This window comes from Hemiscyllium ocellatum, chromosome 8 (genome assembly GCF_020745735.1).
Source record: "Hemiscyllium ocellatum isolate sHemOce1 chromosome 8, sHemOce1.pat.X.cur, whole genome shotgun sequence".
NCBI classification, from domain to species: domain Eukaryota; kingdom Metazoa; phylum Chordata; class Chondrichthyes; order Orectolobiformes; family Hemiscylliidae; genus Hemiscyllium; species Hemiscyllium ocellatum.
In genome coordinates this window covers 59,724,938-59,741,810 of record NC_083408.1, presented here as the reverse complement: position 1 = coordinate 59,741,810, position 16,873 = coordinate 59,724,938, and the positions used below count along the sequence as shown (strand labels likewise).

Sequence of the window (16,873 nt, the reverse complement as noted above, 5' to 3'; positions counted from 1 at the left end):
GGAGCGGGTGGGAATTGATCTTAGTCTACTACCACTGTGCCACAAGTACCCTAATTTTTCTTTTTTGTGTGACTATTGATTTATTTTGATCTACAAAGATTAATTTCATGTAGATATTTACTAATAACCCTGCTTGAAGATGTTATTGTACAGCTCTGGAGTAGGTGGGACTTGAATTCAGGCCATCTGATTCAGAGATAGGGATACTATCACTGCCCTTACGAACCAGCTCGTTTTTTTTTAAATCAGCCTGTTCAGATATGTTATGGCACAGCATTGGTGTAGATGGGACTTGAGCCCAATTCTTCTAACCCAGTGGTAGGAACATTATAATTACATTATTAGAGCCCTCCAGAACCCAGTTCTTTAGATATTTTATAATCAGCATGTTCACAGATGTTATTGCATCCCAGTGATGCCTTTCAATAACTGTGTTGACAATGTCAACTTTTGTCATCAGTGATGCAGCTCTTTCCCTTCAGTGTAATATTAGCATTAAACAGCTTTCATTATGCTCACCACTACAGTGTTCTAAACCAAACATTCTGACTTGATCATAATTTGAAGTATATCTCTTAGATTGTTTTGCATATTTAACATTATCACACCCTTCTGACTACTTAATTTTTTTTTCCTTTGTGTTTCTCATTTCACAATTGAACTATTTACTGCCAACTAATTCCCTTTTTCAAGAATCATGTATTTCAGACCATACCAATAATTATCAAAGAGAAAGATATAAAGTGGGAGTTGACCGTGATTAGTTTGTAATTTCAAATATTTGATTAGGAATTCCAGCATCAAGTGCAGATTTTTAATATGGGGATTTTAAAATAATCAGTCTTCCCTGTTGCCATTTTATAAAATTAATTTTACAACTGCTGATCCAGCTTAGAACAGACTCCGTTTTATGTGTTGGATGTTTGTATGAGGGGAAGAAGAAGGTTGCAATCTTGCTACATCAAAAGAAAATCTGATCCAATTAGAGTTTTTATGCTTTTCTAAATTAGGTTAAAATGTCCTTATTCTTGATTTCAGATGGTGGCAAAAGGGTGTTAAAATAGCTTTGAGGGGCTAAGTTTTTTTTTCGCAGTTGAATTTTTCTGTCCAGGTGAGATGGTGTTTAAGATCACTTCATTTGTAAAACTTTTTCTTAGGACGCATATGCTAAGTTGGATAAGTCAAATGGCAATCTTAGACAAACCATTGATCAGCTCACACAGGACCTAGAAGAAGAAAAGCAAACCAGATCCCAGTGCAGCAATTTGGTATGTAGTAACTGAGCAGTTCCACTTTTTTTTATTTTAATCTATTGTTAACTATTATAACTAGCTAACAGCTGCATAAAAGTGTTGTTAAATGTATGAAGAAAGCTGGAAGTATAGGTCCTCTCTAGTTTTAATTGCAAGTTTACTGATTGCAGATTACAGAAATCAGAGCAAATTTAACTACCCTAGAAAATGAAGCACAGAACCTTCAAGTCCAAATTGAAGAGGTAAGGCATACAACACACGATTGAGTAATGCTGATTTGTTTACAATGAGACAGAAAATAATTCAATGTCTGTTTGTATTTTAAGACTACAAATGAATTAAAAGCAATTCAGATTAACAACTCCAAGCATCAGGAATCCTTCCAAACTGCGCAAGAAGAGAATTATCATCTTAAACAAAGCAAAGAACAGGTATGGCTGAAATATTTCACTCAAACATTTTATATCCTGCAAAGTATAAAATGTATCTGTTTGACCTTCATTTCTTCAAGGATGCTAACTGATATTGTGTATAGAATAACAATGAGCTATGGCAGTGATAATCTAATGATGATTAACTAGAGATAAGTTTAATAATAATTAAAGAAGGTTTAGTATGATTTGTTTGAATATTTTTTACCCTTTTATGTTGTAATATTTTTATTTCTTTGACCATCTTGCAGCATAAACTGTGTTTCATACAAAATGAGAACCAATGAAGCGTTCTCCAAGCTTCTCACCATCTTATGCAGCATCTAATAGCTAAGAGATATTGAAGTTAACTTTTGCAAACCGTTTTCTTTCTCCCTTTCCATAGGACAGTGCCTAGTTTTCAATTTCCAGTTTTTGATAAGTGTCCTGATTTAAGATTCGGAATTTATTTTGTATAATCATGGCTATTCATTTGTAACTAAGTTCACTAGATTGTATTTTTGAATATCAAAAGTTACAATGTTTTCTTTCCAGCATTGTCTAATAACAGTTTGTCACTGTATATTTTATTTCTTCTCAGTTCAATTTTTTAAGCCTTTGTGCAGTTTTGTGCTGGACTTGTGGATCTGGATGCTAGTTCACTTTTATATTCTATTTTATAACTAAGTGGATAATTGTATTTGTTATAACTGAGATGCAGGTTCTTGATAGGATCAAATGTTTTGAATGTATTGATTATACCCCACTATGTAGCGGGTGTCTTACAAGCCATTCTCATAATTGTATTCTGTAGCTATTGCAAGAATCAGAAGGATGGGAGGAGCGGTACAGTGAACGTTCTGAACAAATTAAATTATGCGAGAAGACACAGAAGGATATTCGGAGAGTTTTTGCAAGTAAAGAGAATGAGGTGAAGGTAAGGTCTTGTTCCTATTAAATCAAGTAATAATGCAAGCAGTTCTTAAAAATATTCATTTCTGGTTTTTCTTTATTTACAGACTCTGACAAGCTGCCTTCTAAAGATGAAATTATGGAATGTGTCTGAGGAGGAAAGTCCTGCTGAAGGTAAAAGCTAGGGCAAAATGGATCTAAACCTGAAAGTGGGGAGCGCTTAGCTAGTGATTCAGTGAATTAATATTAGGTCTAATTGAAGAGGTTTTTTTAAAAAGAAAAGCTAAATCTAGTTGTTGGTGTGTTTGCTGGTACCAATAATAGTCTGGAAAAAGAAGATTTAAAAAAAAAGAACAGAAGACCATACAGCCCATTCAAGCCTGATCTGCCATTCAGACTTAGAACTTTGATTTCTCAGGTAATCAAGGGAGGCAGAGAAAATCAGCCTATCTCCAGTTTAAATATTTTCAATGATGGTGCATCTGTAGCTCTCAAGTTAGAGCCTTCCAAAGATTCACAACACTTTGGAAAATATTTCTCCACATCTCACTGTACTAGTTCTGCCATCTTTAGTGACTTATGCTCATAAATCTCTCTCTGCTCCTGCACATCTTTTACTATAGTGCCCTCTTTATAATGTATCCTTTTTGTTATTTATACCAAATGAATTACTTCATATGTATCTTCATTGAATTTTATTTGCTACCCACCCATCTGCCTAGTTCACCAACTTGTCCATGTTGTTTTGTAGCATTACACCACCCTCACAGTTTACAATGTTTCCAACTTCTGTACCATTGCAAACTTGGGTATTGACTTCAGCACATCAAGAGATATATTAACATAAAGCAGGAACATAAATGGTTCTGTAACCTGACCCTTGGGGAATGCCACCTCAAACCTTCCTCCAGCCTGAAAAATATCCTTTAACTCTGTCTTCCTTTCCTTCAACTGATTTTGTATCCACATTGCTATTGTCCCTTTACTCCACAAGCTATACTTTTTCTCACAACTCTGTATACTACTGTATTGAATACCTTTTGAAAGTCCATGTAATCACGTCAACAGCATTACCCTTATTGTGGGCTCCTCAAAAATCTGCAGAATTTCTTTATTGTTGAGATTGTTCTGATAATTCAGAAATTACCCTGGTACTAAACCCCCAGCCATTCATTGAAAGTAGCTATTTCTCAAAATATGGGGTAATAATTGTTTAGCTGTTTTATTTCTTTTGTAGTGTTATTTGCTTAGAGCATCAATTAATAAGTTTGTTTGTTTGTTTGTTTGTTTTAATACAAATGATGCAAATCTCTTGCTGAAGTTCAGGTGCTTTCCTACATATGTCCTTATTCGGAAGCAGTGATATTGACTGGAAAAATAGGGAGAAGTTTTGGGAGTTTGAACAGACCTCCAAAGTAGAGTTTAAAAATACATAAGGATTAATTGTGATTTACTTCTTCCAAAAAAAAATCTTGTTATATACAACGTGTGTCATAAAAAACACTTCAACACTTTAATAACTCATATTTAATAACTACTTACACAACCCTCTTTTGCCCACTGCTTTCCTTCTCCTTGCTAACCCTCTCACTTGCCACTGCACTCCACACTGATCTTACTCACTCCATTCTCCTGTTTGCTGAACCATCAGCTTACCATTTCCCTCACTGACCCTTTGGCGTGCTGCTTCCCTCTCTGAACCGTTGTGAGCAAGGGCTTAAGAGATGGATAACAAAAGCAAGGAAGTGCAAGTGGGAGGGAAGGAGAAAGTGGCACAGGCAGCTCGTGGGAAATTTGTGAGGGAAGTGGTGAGTAAAGAAGACAGGGAAGGCGAGTATAGGAAGGGCACTAAACATGAGGATGGTAGTGAGTAGGAGAATTAGTGAGCAGATTAATGGCAGCAAGCTGATAGCTCAGTGAAAGGCTACAGCAAAGCCACATTCAGGCCACAGATGACTCAAGGGCCAGATTCTGAATAGTACTGCTGAATAGAATAAAGTTATATCATTTTTATCTTTTGAACACTGTCCTAAGTTCTGATTGAAGGAGCTGGATCAACTAATTCTGGTTAAGGACCTTTCCACTAACATGTCACACTTTCACTTAGCATGTGTGCTTCCAGGTTGATTGGTGTTAAATTTCATGGCCCTTTTTATCCTAAGTTTTGGATTCTCTGAAGGCTAACTTGTTTGTCTAAAACATGTTTTTTTTTGTGTATTAGAAATGTCAGAAGAACAACAAAAGGAAAAAATTGAAAAATTGATTTATTTTGCGAAGGTAAGTTACAGTTTGCGGTATAATCTCTATGCTATGTCACTTGTTTTCATACTTTCTAATAAGATATTCCTGGGCAATATTCGATCTTTCTGATGCTCCACATAATGTACTTGCTTTGAAATGTGTGATTAAGCCTGTTAAGTTTTACAGTATGCCAACATATCCTAATATTCTTTGTACTACTGGAGAGATAGTGATTCTCGTGGAAAAATGAAACAGCTGGTACCATTGACTGTTTGTTCAATATACAGAACAACCTCAGTTAGCCGAACTTCAGTTATCCTGTAAAAACGTCATCTGCTATCTGAACTCTCAACTATCCAAACAAAATACTCCCCGCCCATCTTGTTCAGACAATCAAGGTTGTTCTGTGCTGTATTTTGGAGAAATGAACTGGAGTGCTACTGCACTGCTGCTTCCATTCAACAAAACATGGAAAAGAAAATTCGCATAACTTAGCTTAGCCCTTTCTTGTCCCTAGTTAATTTATAAAGTATTTTTAATATATAAAAAACATTGTCTTCGATATATCACCGAACCACAATTTTACACAAACGGAAGCAGAGTGAAATCTTGTGGAGATGTAAAGGGTCTCTGCCACTGGCTGAAGTGTTGCAAGAGCCCTGAGCACAGCTTTTCAGGAAGGTTTGCCACATTTTGTTCCATTCAGGCACTTGACAGGCCAGCAGCAGGCTCTGCGCAGAATCAGGAGCAAGTGGGGAATGATCTGTCTTCCAAGAGCAACAAGTCAATCAGCAGCAAGGTCCCCTCCCCACCCCAAAGCCCCTATGCTTAAATTCAAGAAAGATAAGAGTGTAGGCAGTTAGTCCAGGTGTCTTCTGTGGCTATCCCCATTTCAAACAGGTATGCTGTTTTGGAAAACGTAGGGGGTGATGGATTCTCAGGGGAACGTAGCACAAACAGCTACGTTTCTGGTATTGAGACTGGCTCTAATGCAACGAGGGGTATGTTGTGTTCCAAGAGATCAGTTGTGTTGGGGACTTTCTAGTCTGAGGTACAGACAGACGTTTCTGTGGCCAGCAGCGAAAAGTCAGAATGGTGTGTTGCGTCCTTTGTGCCAGGATCAAGGATGTCTCCGAGAGAGTGCAAAATGTCCTCACGGGGGAGAGGGGCCAGCAGGAGGTCATTGTACACATTGGAACCAACAACATGGGAAGGGAAAAGGTTGAGATTCTGAAGGGGGATTTCAGAGAGTTAGGCAGGAATTTAAAAAGGAGGTCTTCGAGAGTAGTAATATCTGGATTATTCCCGATGCTACGAGCTAGTGAGGGTAGGAATAGGAGGATAGAGCAAATGAATGCATGGCTGAGGAGCTGGTGTATGGGAGAAGGATTTGCATTTTTGGATCAATGGAATCTCTTTTGGGGTAGAAGTGACCTGTACAAGAAGGACGAATTTCACCTAAATTGGAAGGGGACTAATATACTGGCAAGGAGAGTTGCTTGAGCTGCTCGGGAGGATTTAAACTAGTAAGGTGGGGGGTGTGGGACTGTCCAAATCTGTCCACCATCCGCAAGGCACAAGTTGGGAATGTGATGGAATACTGTTAAATTGCCTTGAAGCACCAGCAGTAATCAGAAAAAACACACACATACCATCTGAAACAAAGCAGCCCACTTGATTCGCACCCATTCAGCACCTCAAACTTCATTCCCTTCACCACCAGAGTACTGTGGCAGCAGTGTGTGTACTATCTACAAAATGAGCTCACCAAAGCTCCTTTAACTGTGCCTTCAAAACATGTGATCTTGATCACCCAGAAGAAATATGGGGAATTCATCACCTGTAGGTGTCCCTTCCACTTACCATCCTGAGTTGGAAAAATCTCACTTTAATTTCTTCCACTGTGTCAAAAACCTGTGGCAAATCTCATCCGACTGCAGTGATTCAAAGTGATGTCTGATCATCATCTGAATAAGGACAGTCTAGAATGGGCAATAGCTGCTAGCCTTTATGGTCACACTGTCATTTCAAGAATGAATATAAAAAATATACCTAAAGTAATTGATCAAGCACAGGAGACCACCATTCAGCTCATCAGGCCCGTGAGAATGAAAATTCTCCCAATATAATTTGCTGATACCGATTTGCCAGAAATTAGCCACTTAAAATAAGATAAGCTTTAAAACTCCATTGTGGCAATGTGATGTTTGTAACTATTGTTTTGAAATACTTTTAAATCTCTTTTAGTTAAATGCTGATTTGAAGTCAGCGGAAGATGAAAGAAATCAGATTTACAGCAAGTTATCTGATGAAATCAAAGCCAAGCAAGAGCTGATGGGTAAATACAAGAACTTGAGACTTTCATCTATTCATTGTAGAATATTACTATATCATGCAATCTGCTTCTGAAAAACAGACACATCGGTACATGGTTGGAAAGTTCCATTCCAGTGTTTGGTTTTTATTTGAGGAATTTTCTTAAGCAACATTTTTATTTCCTTATAACCAGTTTGAGGTTTCCCCCATTCGAGGTTTAGTACATAGCACAGTACAAGCCATTCACCCCTCTATGTTGTGTTGACCTTTTATCCTACTCTAAGGCTAAACTAACCTATATGCTCTTCATTTTCCTATCATCCATGTGCCTATCCAAGTATCGCTTAAATGTTCCTCAAGTATCTGACCCTACTACCACTGCTGGCAGTGCATTCCACACACCCTCCTCTGCACCCTCTCTAATGCTTCCAAATCCTTCCTATAATGAGGTGACCAGAACTGAACACAATATTCCAGGTGTGGTCTAACCAGAGGTTTATTGACCTGCAGCATAGCCTTGCGGCTCTTAAGCTCAGTTCCCCTGCTGATGATATGCCTTCTTAACAACCTTTTCAACTTGGGTGGCAACTTTTGAGAGATCTGTGGATATGGACCCCCAGACCCCTTTATTTCTCCACACTGCAAAGAATCCTGCCTTTAACCCTCTAATCTGCATTCACATTTGACCTTCCAAAATGAATCCGTTCACACTTTTCCAGGTTGAACTCCATCTGCCACTTATTAGCCCAGTTCTGCATCCTGTCAATGTCCCGTTGCAACCTACAACAGCCCTCCATACTATCTATCACTCCCAACAACTTTCATGTCATTGGCAAGCTTACGAACCCACCCTCCACTTCCTCATCCAATTCATTTATAAAAATCACAGAGAGGACAGGACAGATTCCTGCAGAGCACCACTGGTCACCAAGCTCTAGGCTAAGTATTTTCCATCAAGTACTACTCTCTCTGTCTTCTATGGGCAAGCCAATTCTATATCCAGACAGACAGGTTTCCCTGTATCCCATGCCTCCTTACTTTCTGAATGAGCCTACCATGGGAAACCTTCTCAAACGCCTTGCTAAATACATATACACAATATCCACTGCTCCACCTTCATCAATGCATTTTGTCACATCCTCAAAGCATTCAATAAGGCCCTCACAAAGCCATGCTAACTATCTCTAATCAAGCTATGCTTTTCCAAATAATCATAAATTTTATCTGTAAGAATCCTCTCCAGTAATTTGCCCACGACCAATGTAAGACTGACTGGTCTGTAATTCCCGGAGTTATCCCAATTCCAGGTCGTTGAACCTCAAGCTGAGCTACACATCTTCTCTAAAATCGCTTATCCCTATTCCCTTTCTTGAACAAGGGAATAACATTTGCCACCCTCCAACAATCTGGCAGTACTGAAGTGGACAGTGAGGACACAAAGATCATTGCCAAAGGCGCAGCAGTCTCTCTCGTCGCATCCTATAGTAACCTTTGGTATCTCCTGTCTGTCCCAGGGATCTTATCTATTCTCATGTTTTTTAAAATTTCTAGCTCATCCTTCTTAACGTCAGCTTGTTTCACAACGTTCTCACAAATGATAAGGTCCCTCTCCTATTTGAATACTGAAGCAAGTATTCATTAAGGACCTCCCCTACCTCCTCTGACTCAATCCCACCCTCCTACACCAGCTCTGCAGCCACGTGTTCAGCTGCATTCGCTCTCTGTTCCCTCTACTTTCCTTGATTGGCCCTACCCTCACTGTGGCCATCCTCTTGTTCCTCACATAAATGTAGAACGCCTTAGGGTTTTCGTTAATCCTACCCACCAAGGCTTTTTCATACCCCCTTCTCGCTCTCCTAATTCCATTCTTCAGTTCCTTGTTGGCTACCTTGTAACCCTCTCGCGCCCTGTCTGATCCTTGCCTCCTCAACCTTAAGTTTCCTTCTTCCTCTTGACTAGATGTTCCACATCTCTTGTCATCCAAGGTTTTTCACCCTATCATCCCTTCCTTGCCTCAGTGGAACAAACCTATTTAGTACTTGCAGCAAGTGCTCCCTAAACAACCTCCACATTTCTGTCATGCATTTCCCTGTAACTCCCCCTCCCCCAGTTAAATATTTTCCCATCCCGTCTGCACCTGTCCCTCTCCATGATTATAGTAAAGGTCAGGCAGTTATGATCGCTATCACCGAAATGCTGACCCACCAAGAGATCTCACACCAGATCTGGTTTGTTGCCAAGCACCAGATCCAATGTGGCCTCCCCTCTAGTCGGCCCATCTACATATTGAGTCAGGAACCTTTTCTTGGCACACCTGACAAAGTCTGCTCCATCCAAACTATTGACCGTAAGGAGGTTCCAATCAATATTATGGAAGTTGAAGTCACCCATGACGACAACTCTGTTACTTCTGCACATTTCCAAAACTGCCTCCCAATCTGCTCCTCTGTGTCTCTGTTACTATTGGGGGGTTCTATAGAAAGCTCCCAATAAAGTAACTGCTCTTTCCCACCTATAATGACTCAGTAGACAAACCCCCTTTGACAACCTCCCTTTCTGCAGCTATTATGCAAAACTGATTAGCAATGCCACTCCCCCACACTTTAACTTCTCTCCTTATTCCTTTTGAAATACCTAAACCCCTGGACATCCAACAACCACTCCTGCCCCCGTGATATCCAAGTCTCCATTATGGCTACAGCATTGTAGCTCCAAGTACTGAACCATGCTCCAAGTTTATCACACTTATTCCTGCCACTTCTTGCCTTAAAATTGACAGACTTCAACCCATCACACTGACTGTGACTTTGCTCTATCAATTATCTATCCTTCCTCTCAGACTCTCCGCATATTGATTCTGCATGTTCACCAGATACTCCATCCTCTGATCCCTAGCTCTGGTTCCAATCCGCTTGCCAAACTAGTTTTAACCTTCCCAAAGTGCGCTAGCAAATTTCCCGCCCAGGATATTGGTGTCCCTCTAGTTCAGGTGCAACCTATCCTCCTTGTACAGGTCGCATTTTCCCCTGAAGATATCCCAACGATCCAAATATCGCAATCCCACCCTCCTACACCAGCTCTGCAGCCACGTGTTCAGCTGCACTCGCTCTCTGTTCCCAGCCTTACTAGTCCATGGCACTGGTAGCAATCTTGAGATTACTCCTCTTCTCGTCCTGCCGTTTTAGCTTCCAACATAACTCCCTATATTCACTTTTCAGGTCCTCATCCCTTTTCCTAGCTATGTCATTGGTACCGATGTGTACCACGACTTCCGGCTGCTCACGTTCCCCCTTAAGAATCCTGTAGACTCAGTCCGAGACATCTCTGACCCTGGCTCCCAGGAGGCAACGTACCATCTGGGAGTCTTGACAGGAGATTCTGTGGTCCTGTGCTATTCCTCTCACCGTTGAATCTCCTATCACTATCACTCTCGTATGCCCCCCGCTTCCCTTCTGAGCCACAGAGCCAGATTAGTGCTGCAGATGTGGCTGCTGTGGTTTTCCCCTGGTAGGTAAACCCCCTACATCTCCAAAAACAAAAGTGTCCAAAGCGGTATACTTATTATTGAGGGGAATGACCCCAGAGGATTCCTGCACTGACAGCCTATTCCCTTTCCCTCTATCATTTTTCAAGATTTCCATTTCTACGTGTATGGAATGAGCTACCAGAGGAAGTAGTGGAGGCTAGTACAATTGCAACATTTAAAAGGCATCTGGATAGGTATATGAATAGGAAGGGTTTGGAGGGATATGGGCCAGGTGCTGGCAGGTCGGACTAGATTGGGTTGGAATATCTGATCAGCACAGATATTGGACCGAAGGGTCTGTTTCCGTGCTGGACATCTCTATGACTCTAAATCTTACAGGTTTGTCAGGCGTGACAAAGCCAATCTGAATCAGCCCAATTTTACCATGCAGTTCCAAGTACTCTGCAATTTTATCCTCAATAATGGACTCTAAAATCTTAATAACAACTGAGGTCAGGCTAACTGGCCTCTAATTTGCCATCTTGTGCCTCCTTCACCTCTTAAACAAGGGTTCTGCATTAGCCATTTTTCAGTTCTCTGGGACCCTCCCTGACTCCAGTGATCCCTGAAAGACGGAAACACTTAGTAGAAAAAATAGTGAACGTTGTGAGGAACAGAGAAATTAAAGCGCTAAAATAAATTGAGGAGCCATAAAGGCCAATAGCATTTTGAGTTTTATAAATAGAGACATAGAGCAAAAAAGTGTAAGTTCTCTCATTGGTTAAACGGTTCTGTGCCTTACAGAAGGACTTTAGAGCAAGAGGTAGTGCACAGTGAAAATAATGGGACCAGGAGTGAGGAGGAACTTGATGTACTGAGACGGTTTCCCCATTTCTATGAAGATATTTAATCGAACTAATTAAAATAATGAACGTTTGAGTTATGGTGACTGAGAAAATATTGTTTTTGACCGGTGGAGTGTCAATGATTTGGATCATCACTTTAAGTTAGATTCTAATTTGGAAAAAGTTAGTAGAAATTTCCAAGAGCTATTGGAGTATATAACTTTTGCCACGGGTAGTAGTTGAGGCAGAAACCTGTGTGTTTTATGAGAGAAATGATTAAACACATGAAGCATGGATAGAATGTTAAGACAATTGGATTATTCTTGTTATAGCAAAGAGTCAGTGAATGGCCTGTTTCTGTGATTTTAAAATGTTATTGTTCTCTGGCTCGTCGTCTTTCAACAAACAACCAGTTTCACTTGGATGCCATGTACTGTTGCTTTACTGTCCCTTTGCTAGCAGTCTCTCTGCACGTTTCCAAAATACAAATTTCTAGTTTCAATGTGCTTACATTGGCACATGGTATGCTATTTTACATTGTGTTTCTTTTTGTTAATACCTTCACTCTTCCTATGCTTAATATTTTTCCTAATCCATAATTCTCCTGAAAATTCTCTTCTGTGACTATTTTGTGTTATGGCTGCTGTCAAACAAAATACAACTGAACTTATAATGTCATCAGGAAGCTTTTTCTTTCCATTTGGCAGAGCGAATTGAAAAACTTCAATTAGAACATACTTCTATACAAAATGAGACAACTCAGTTTGAGACTGAATACAAGACCATTCAGCAGAAGTTAAAGATCATGACAGAATTATACCATGAGAAAGAGATGGAACTTCAAAGGTACATAGTATGATTCAGGTAGAATTTAAATGAAAATGAGTCATGTAGAAATATAGTTACATTTGGGTATCAATTAGTCTCAGAAAATTTGGTTGTATTTAGTAATATGATGCTGATTTTGATGCTTACACTTGGTCCTGATCTTAACTTTGAGAAGAGAGGGGGAATAAGGTGAAATCCAGATCATTTATTAATGTGAGGGGAAAAACATGAGGAAACATTGCTTTCTATTCACAAGCATGTATGTTCAACAACAATAGTTATGGCCTGATAAAAGTTGTTTCTTCATGTAATGAGATCATGTCTGGTCAATTGAGGTGTGGAAAATAAGAAAATGCTGATTAAAAATGGAAGTTAATCGAGTTATTCTTCAACAATTTATGTTTGAATTTTGTTTTCGTAAGAACGCAAGTCCAGTTGTCATCAGTGCTTTCTAGCCCGTTATAATTTAGGAGGCAATATTCAATCTGTAAAGTTCTGTTTTTCATCTACTAAATATCCTGATGTTGTCTGGTTAGAGTTGATACTTAGAGAGACACCGTTTCCTTACACTTAATATAAACCCTTTCAGAAACTGAAAATCCCCAATGAAAATTCCTAAATCAATAAATTCCAAAATATTAACGCAGCTACTGATCGCACTAAGCCATCACCGTGAGGCATTTGTAATTGTTTTTATTCTTAAATGAACCGGTAGAAGGTTGTAAGCCTGTGAATAATTTCTCATGATTGTTTTGGGTTGCATTGTACATAGAAATCTGACATTAGAGGAGCATCAGCGTCTACAGAAGGAAGAGAAGCTTTCTGAAGTCGATGAAAAGATTAATCAAGCAACTGAGGAACTCAGTATTTATAGGTAATTGGCATTTTCAGTTGTTATTTAATACCTCATTTCAGTTTATTTCCCATACCAATACAGTTCTTGCTTTCTTTTCAGGCAACGTGCTAAAGATCTTGAAGAAGAATTAGTTAAAACTATACAGTCGTATAAAAATCAAGTACGTAAAACAAAATTATTGATCAATTTTCATTAGTTTCAGTTTTTTTTTAAAAATCTTCAATAATGTACCACCATTAAGATCCCCTGCTTCTAAAGCCCTCAGCACATATTTATAATTAATCCCATTCTGTATTCTTTATAATTCCAGTTCATCCAAAAGCCTGCTGGCTATATCCTATGTTGCACAAAGGAATAGATTCTTGGTTTGTGCCAAGGTAGAAGCCAAAGCAGGAGAGACTGGCTGAAGTGCTGTTTCTCATTCTCTTGGTTGTTTTGCTGAGATTGGATCAGGTGTTTGGCTGCCTGTTGGTAGCCAAGCATTCGGGCTCATTTAAAACCATTAGGTCATTTGGAATAGTCCCTCAGATGGCATTGCCAGGTACCAACATTCCAGACAAATCTTCAGACTCTTCCTGCAGTTGAAGAGAGCGCTTTCCCTCCATCCCCACAATGATAGTCTGGCTGGTAAAAGCCATTTTTAAGATTTTTAAAGATTGGGAAGAAGTACTGTTGTTTTGCAGAGTCTCTGTTTTACTTCTATGATCAACTGTTGTTCTATTCAAGCTGAACAACCTGAGATGGTTCTCCATCTTTGAGAGTTGTAAGGTCAGTGAACCTCAGTTTTGGTGCATGAGTCCACACTGCACTTTGCAAGGTAGATGGTCCTGATGTTTGTTCTCGTTCTTGCAAGGAATATTCAGCTCAAATCTCAGTTATCCATTACACTAGTGCTAACTGATTTTTATAGTTTCTAATGTTTAAAACCTGTTCTGGTTTTGTAGTCTCTATAACTGTAACATTTTCTACCTCTGCTTGAACTCTATTCCTCCAACTTTGGTCATGTACATCCTTCTTCCACCACCCTCCTGACTCCACCTTCCATTCAGCCCATGCCTTCAGTCATTTTGTACCTATTCTGTATAATTTAGTTTCAGATTCTCTATGCCTGTCCTACTTGCCTCACACACACTTGACACACTTTAAACAACACATCCCCTCCCATTCCACCTAATACTCATTCTTTGGCTTGATATTGACTAATCTGATTACACTTCTGAAAGATATTTGAGATACTTTTTCTATGTTTAAGGTGCTATATTAATGTGAACTGTGCATTAAAAATGTACATGATTTTCCTATTATCAAAAGCAAAGACATAATATTCAATGTTTTGCTTGTTAAATTGAAGTTTATGAAATCTTACCTGTTAATGTCAATGGATATAATCATGTTGTCACTTAGGGCTTCATCATTTTGTTGAACAGACTTCAATTAAACAATTTCATTTGTGTTTACAGATTGTATCTCATGAAAAGAAAGCACATGATAATTGGGTGAGTTTTGGATGCAAGATGGCGGTACTGATTGTTTAAATTTCAGATGTATCAGTTTGTCTGATACAATTTAAATATTTTGCATTGGTTGTAAGCTGACGTGTGACATCTTGGGTTTGTGAAAGATGTTAGATCAATGCAAGTTTCTTTATTCTTTTGTACTTTCTTTCCAGCTGTCACATTTTTTTTTAATCCTCCTTTTCTCCCAGCATAATTATCGTAACTGAATATATCAACATTTATCATTTAATGTTCCTGTCGCAAACTTCTCAGAGTAGTTGGTAGTTATGTGTAGTAGATGTCTTTGTGCAGCACATTCCTGAAATTCCTTTCCTGTTTTACCATTCCCTTATATAGGGAAAAAAGGGTTAAATTAATCAACTGATCATGGACAATTTATTTATTTTGGGAAAATATTCAATTGCCTATAAGTATACAAGTGAACCGAATGGCTTTCATGACAGTCGATAGTCCCTTACTGAGGCTAAATCCAGATTTATTGATTAAATTCAAATTCCACCAGTTGCCAAGGTAGGATTTAAATCTATGTTCCCAGACATTGGCCGGTGCCTTTAGATTATAATCCAGCGGCTTTACCATATGCTGTTGCCTCTGAGAATTATTATAGCTATTCTGTATCAAAGTGATTTCATCTATGCTGGTCAAAGCATAGATTTCATCTATGACCCATTCTAGGAACCTAGTTACAAGATGTTCTATGATTTTATTTTGATTGCTACTATATAATATTTCTCATTAAAAGTATGAAATCATTGTTGGAAGTGACATGCTTGTGAAATTACTTAGCATGCTTATCTGGGTTGGTCAGTGAGGCCAATATCCCAGTGGAATATAGAGAACCAATAAAGGCTAATATTTGCATTATCTATACTTGGAACATTTTAGAATAAATACTTTTATTTGTAGCTGTCCGCTCGTGAAGCAGATCGAGAGCTTGGCAATATTAAGAGAGAGAACATTCACCTTCGCCAAAAGTAAGTTGATATCTGTTCCAAAATATTTCAACATGATCCAAAATGAGTTGTTTAATTTTATGTGATAACAATATTTCTCTAATGTTTATGAATATTGCTATCTCAAGCTCAAAAATGAGATTTGTTTTGATAAATAGATGTTGCTGTTTTTTTAAAAAAAATTAATATAGATTACTACTGCAGGTACTTTCAATGTTATAACCCATATGGATACAAACAGATATCTTGTTTGAAAATGAATTTGCAAGACAGGAAACGACTGCAATATTTGAAAATTTATTGGGTCCGAGAGTACCTTCAGAGTTTATGGTTTTTATCCTTTTATTTTGGTGGGTAGAGGATATAGAAACTGATTCCATCAGTTAAAACATTTTTCCCCTAAACCTTTTAGGTCTACGAAAATGTATCTCCAGATTCTCTTTCCTAAGTCAGTTCTACTTCAGAAAACAAAATTGTAGTTCCAGGATTTTTCCTGCAGGCTTCTGAACCTAGCAGTCAGCTGAAATTGGGTCAGAAGTTTGCTTTGAAGAGGAAATGACCACCTGAGTGGTTGCCCTGAGGATAATTACACTCAGTGGCCAGTGAAAGACAGGGATCAGGCCTGTGAAACTGGAGGGCTAATGAGAGGTTCTTTGGCTTGAAAGGAACTGCAGGCTACATTGGAGGCAAATAAGGAAGCAAGCACTTTAAAATGGAGCTGTGCTCTCTACAACTTCTTTAAAGTTAAAGTTTTTGCAGCCAGATAATCACTGAGAGGTGCGGGGCAGTCTGAGCTGCTGTATTATAGACAGAGAACCCCTTACCTACCACTAGGTGACTGAATCCAAGTGGTTCAACCAACCCCCGTCACCTGCAGAAACCTGAAGGCAAACTTGAAAAGAAAATAGTTTGATCACATTATACTTGTTTGAAAGCTGTTTTTGCCAGTTATTTTGAAGAGAGAAGTATAGATTTTGGATTTTTTGCATAATCCTAAATATTGAAAACATTTGTATATTCATTCATCCCTTTTTGCAGTATTGATGTACTGACATGATGCAGTGTTCATTCTTTTCCTGGCTGTGGGTCACATTGCTGCAGATTATATTGCATTACTTATAGCTGACCATGTACTTGAAAGATCCTTAAATAATATATTGCCAGAAAAAACTGTTGTGCACAAAGTGTTTGCTCCCATATTGCCATAACAACGACAATCATAAACATTGGATACATTACTTCCTGACACTTAAGTAGGAGATCTGTTCTTGTAACA

The 16,873-nt window shown here is 38.7% G+C and overlaps 1 protein-coding gene across 4 annotated transcripts in view; it reads left to right on the top strand.

The window, feature by feature from the left end:
• The window catches only part of mia2 (MIA SH3 domain ER export factor 2), a 39,847-nt gene that overhangs the window by 11,936 nt on the left and 11,038 nt on the right, over nt 1-16,873 (top strand). For all 4 annotated transcript variants that reach the window (XM_060829094.1, XM_060829092.1, XM_060829095.1 and 1 more), the window contains 12 exons: nt 1,158-1,268; nt 1,424-1,495; nt 1,580-1,684; nt 2,478-2,600; nt 2,683-2,749; nt 4,797-4,852; nt 7,064-7,154; nt 12,151-12,289; nt 13,044-13,145; nt 13,227-13,287; nt 14,588-14,623; nt 15,551-15,618. In XM_060829094.1, coding sequence (XP_060685077.1) covers nt 1,158-1,268; nt 1,424-1,495; nt 1,580-1,684; nt 2,478-2,600; nt 2,683-2,749; nt 4,797-4,852; nt 7,064-7,154; nt 12,151-12,289; nt 13,044-13,145; nt 13,227-13,287; nt 14,588-14,623; nt 15,551-15,618 — 1,031 coding nt within the window. The remainder of the gene's footprint in view (nt 1-1,157; nt 1,269-1,423; nt 1,496-1,579; nt 1,685-2,477; nt 2,601-2,682; nt 2,750-4,796; nt 4,853-7,063; nt 7,155-12,150; nt 12,290-13,043; nt 13,146-13,226; nt 13,288-14,587; nt 14,624-15,550; nt 15,619-16,873) is intronic.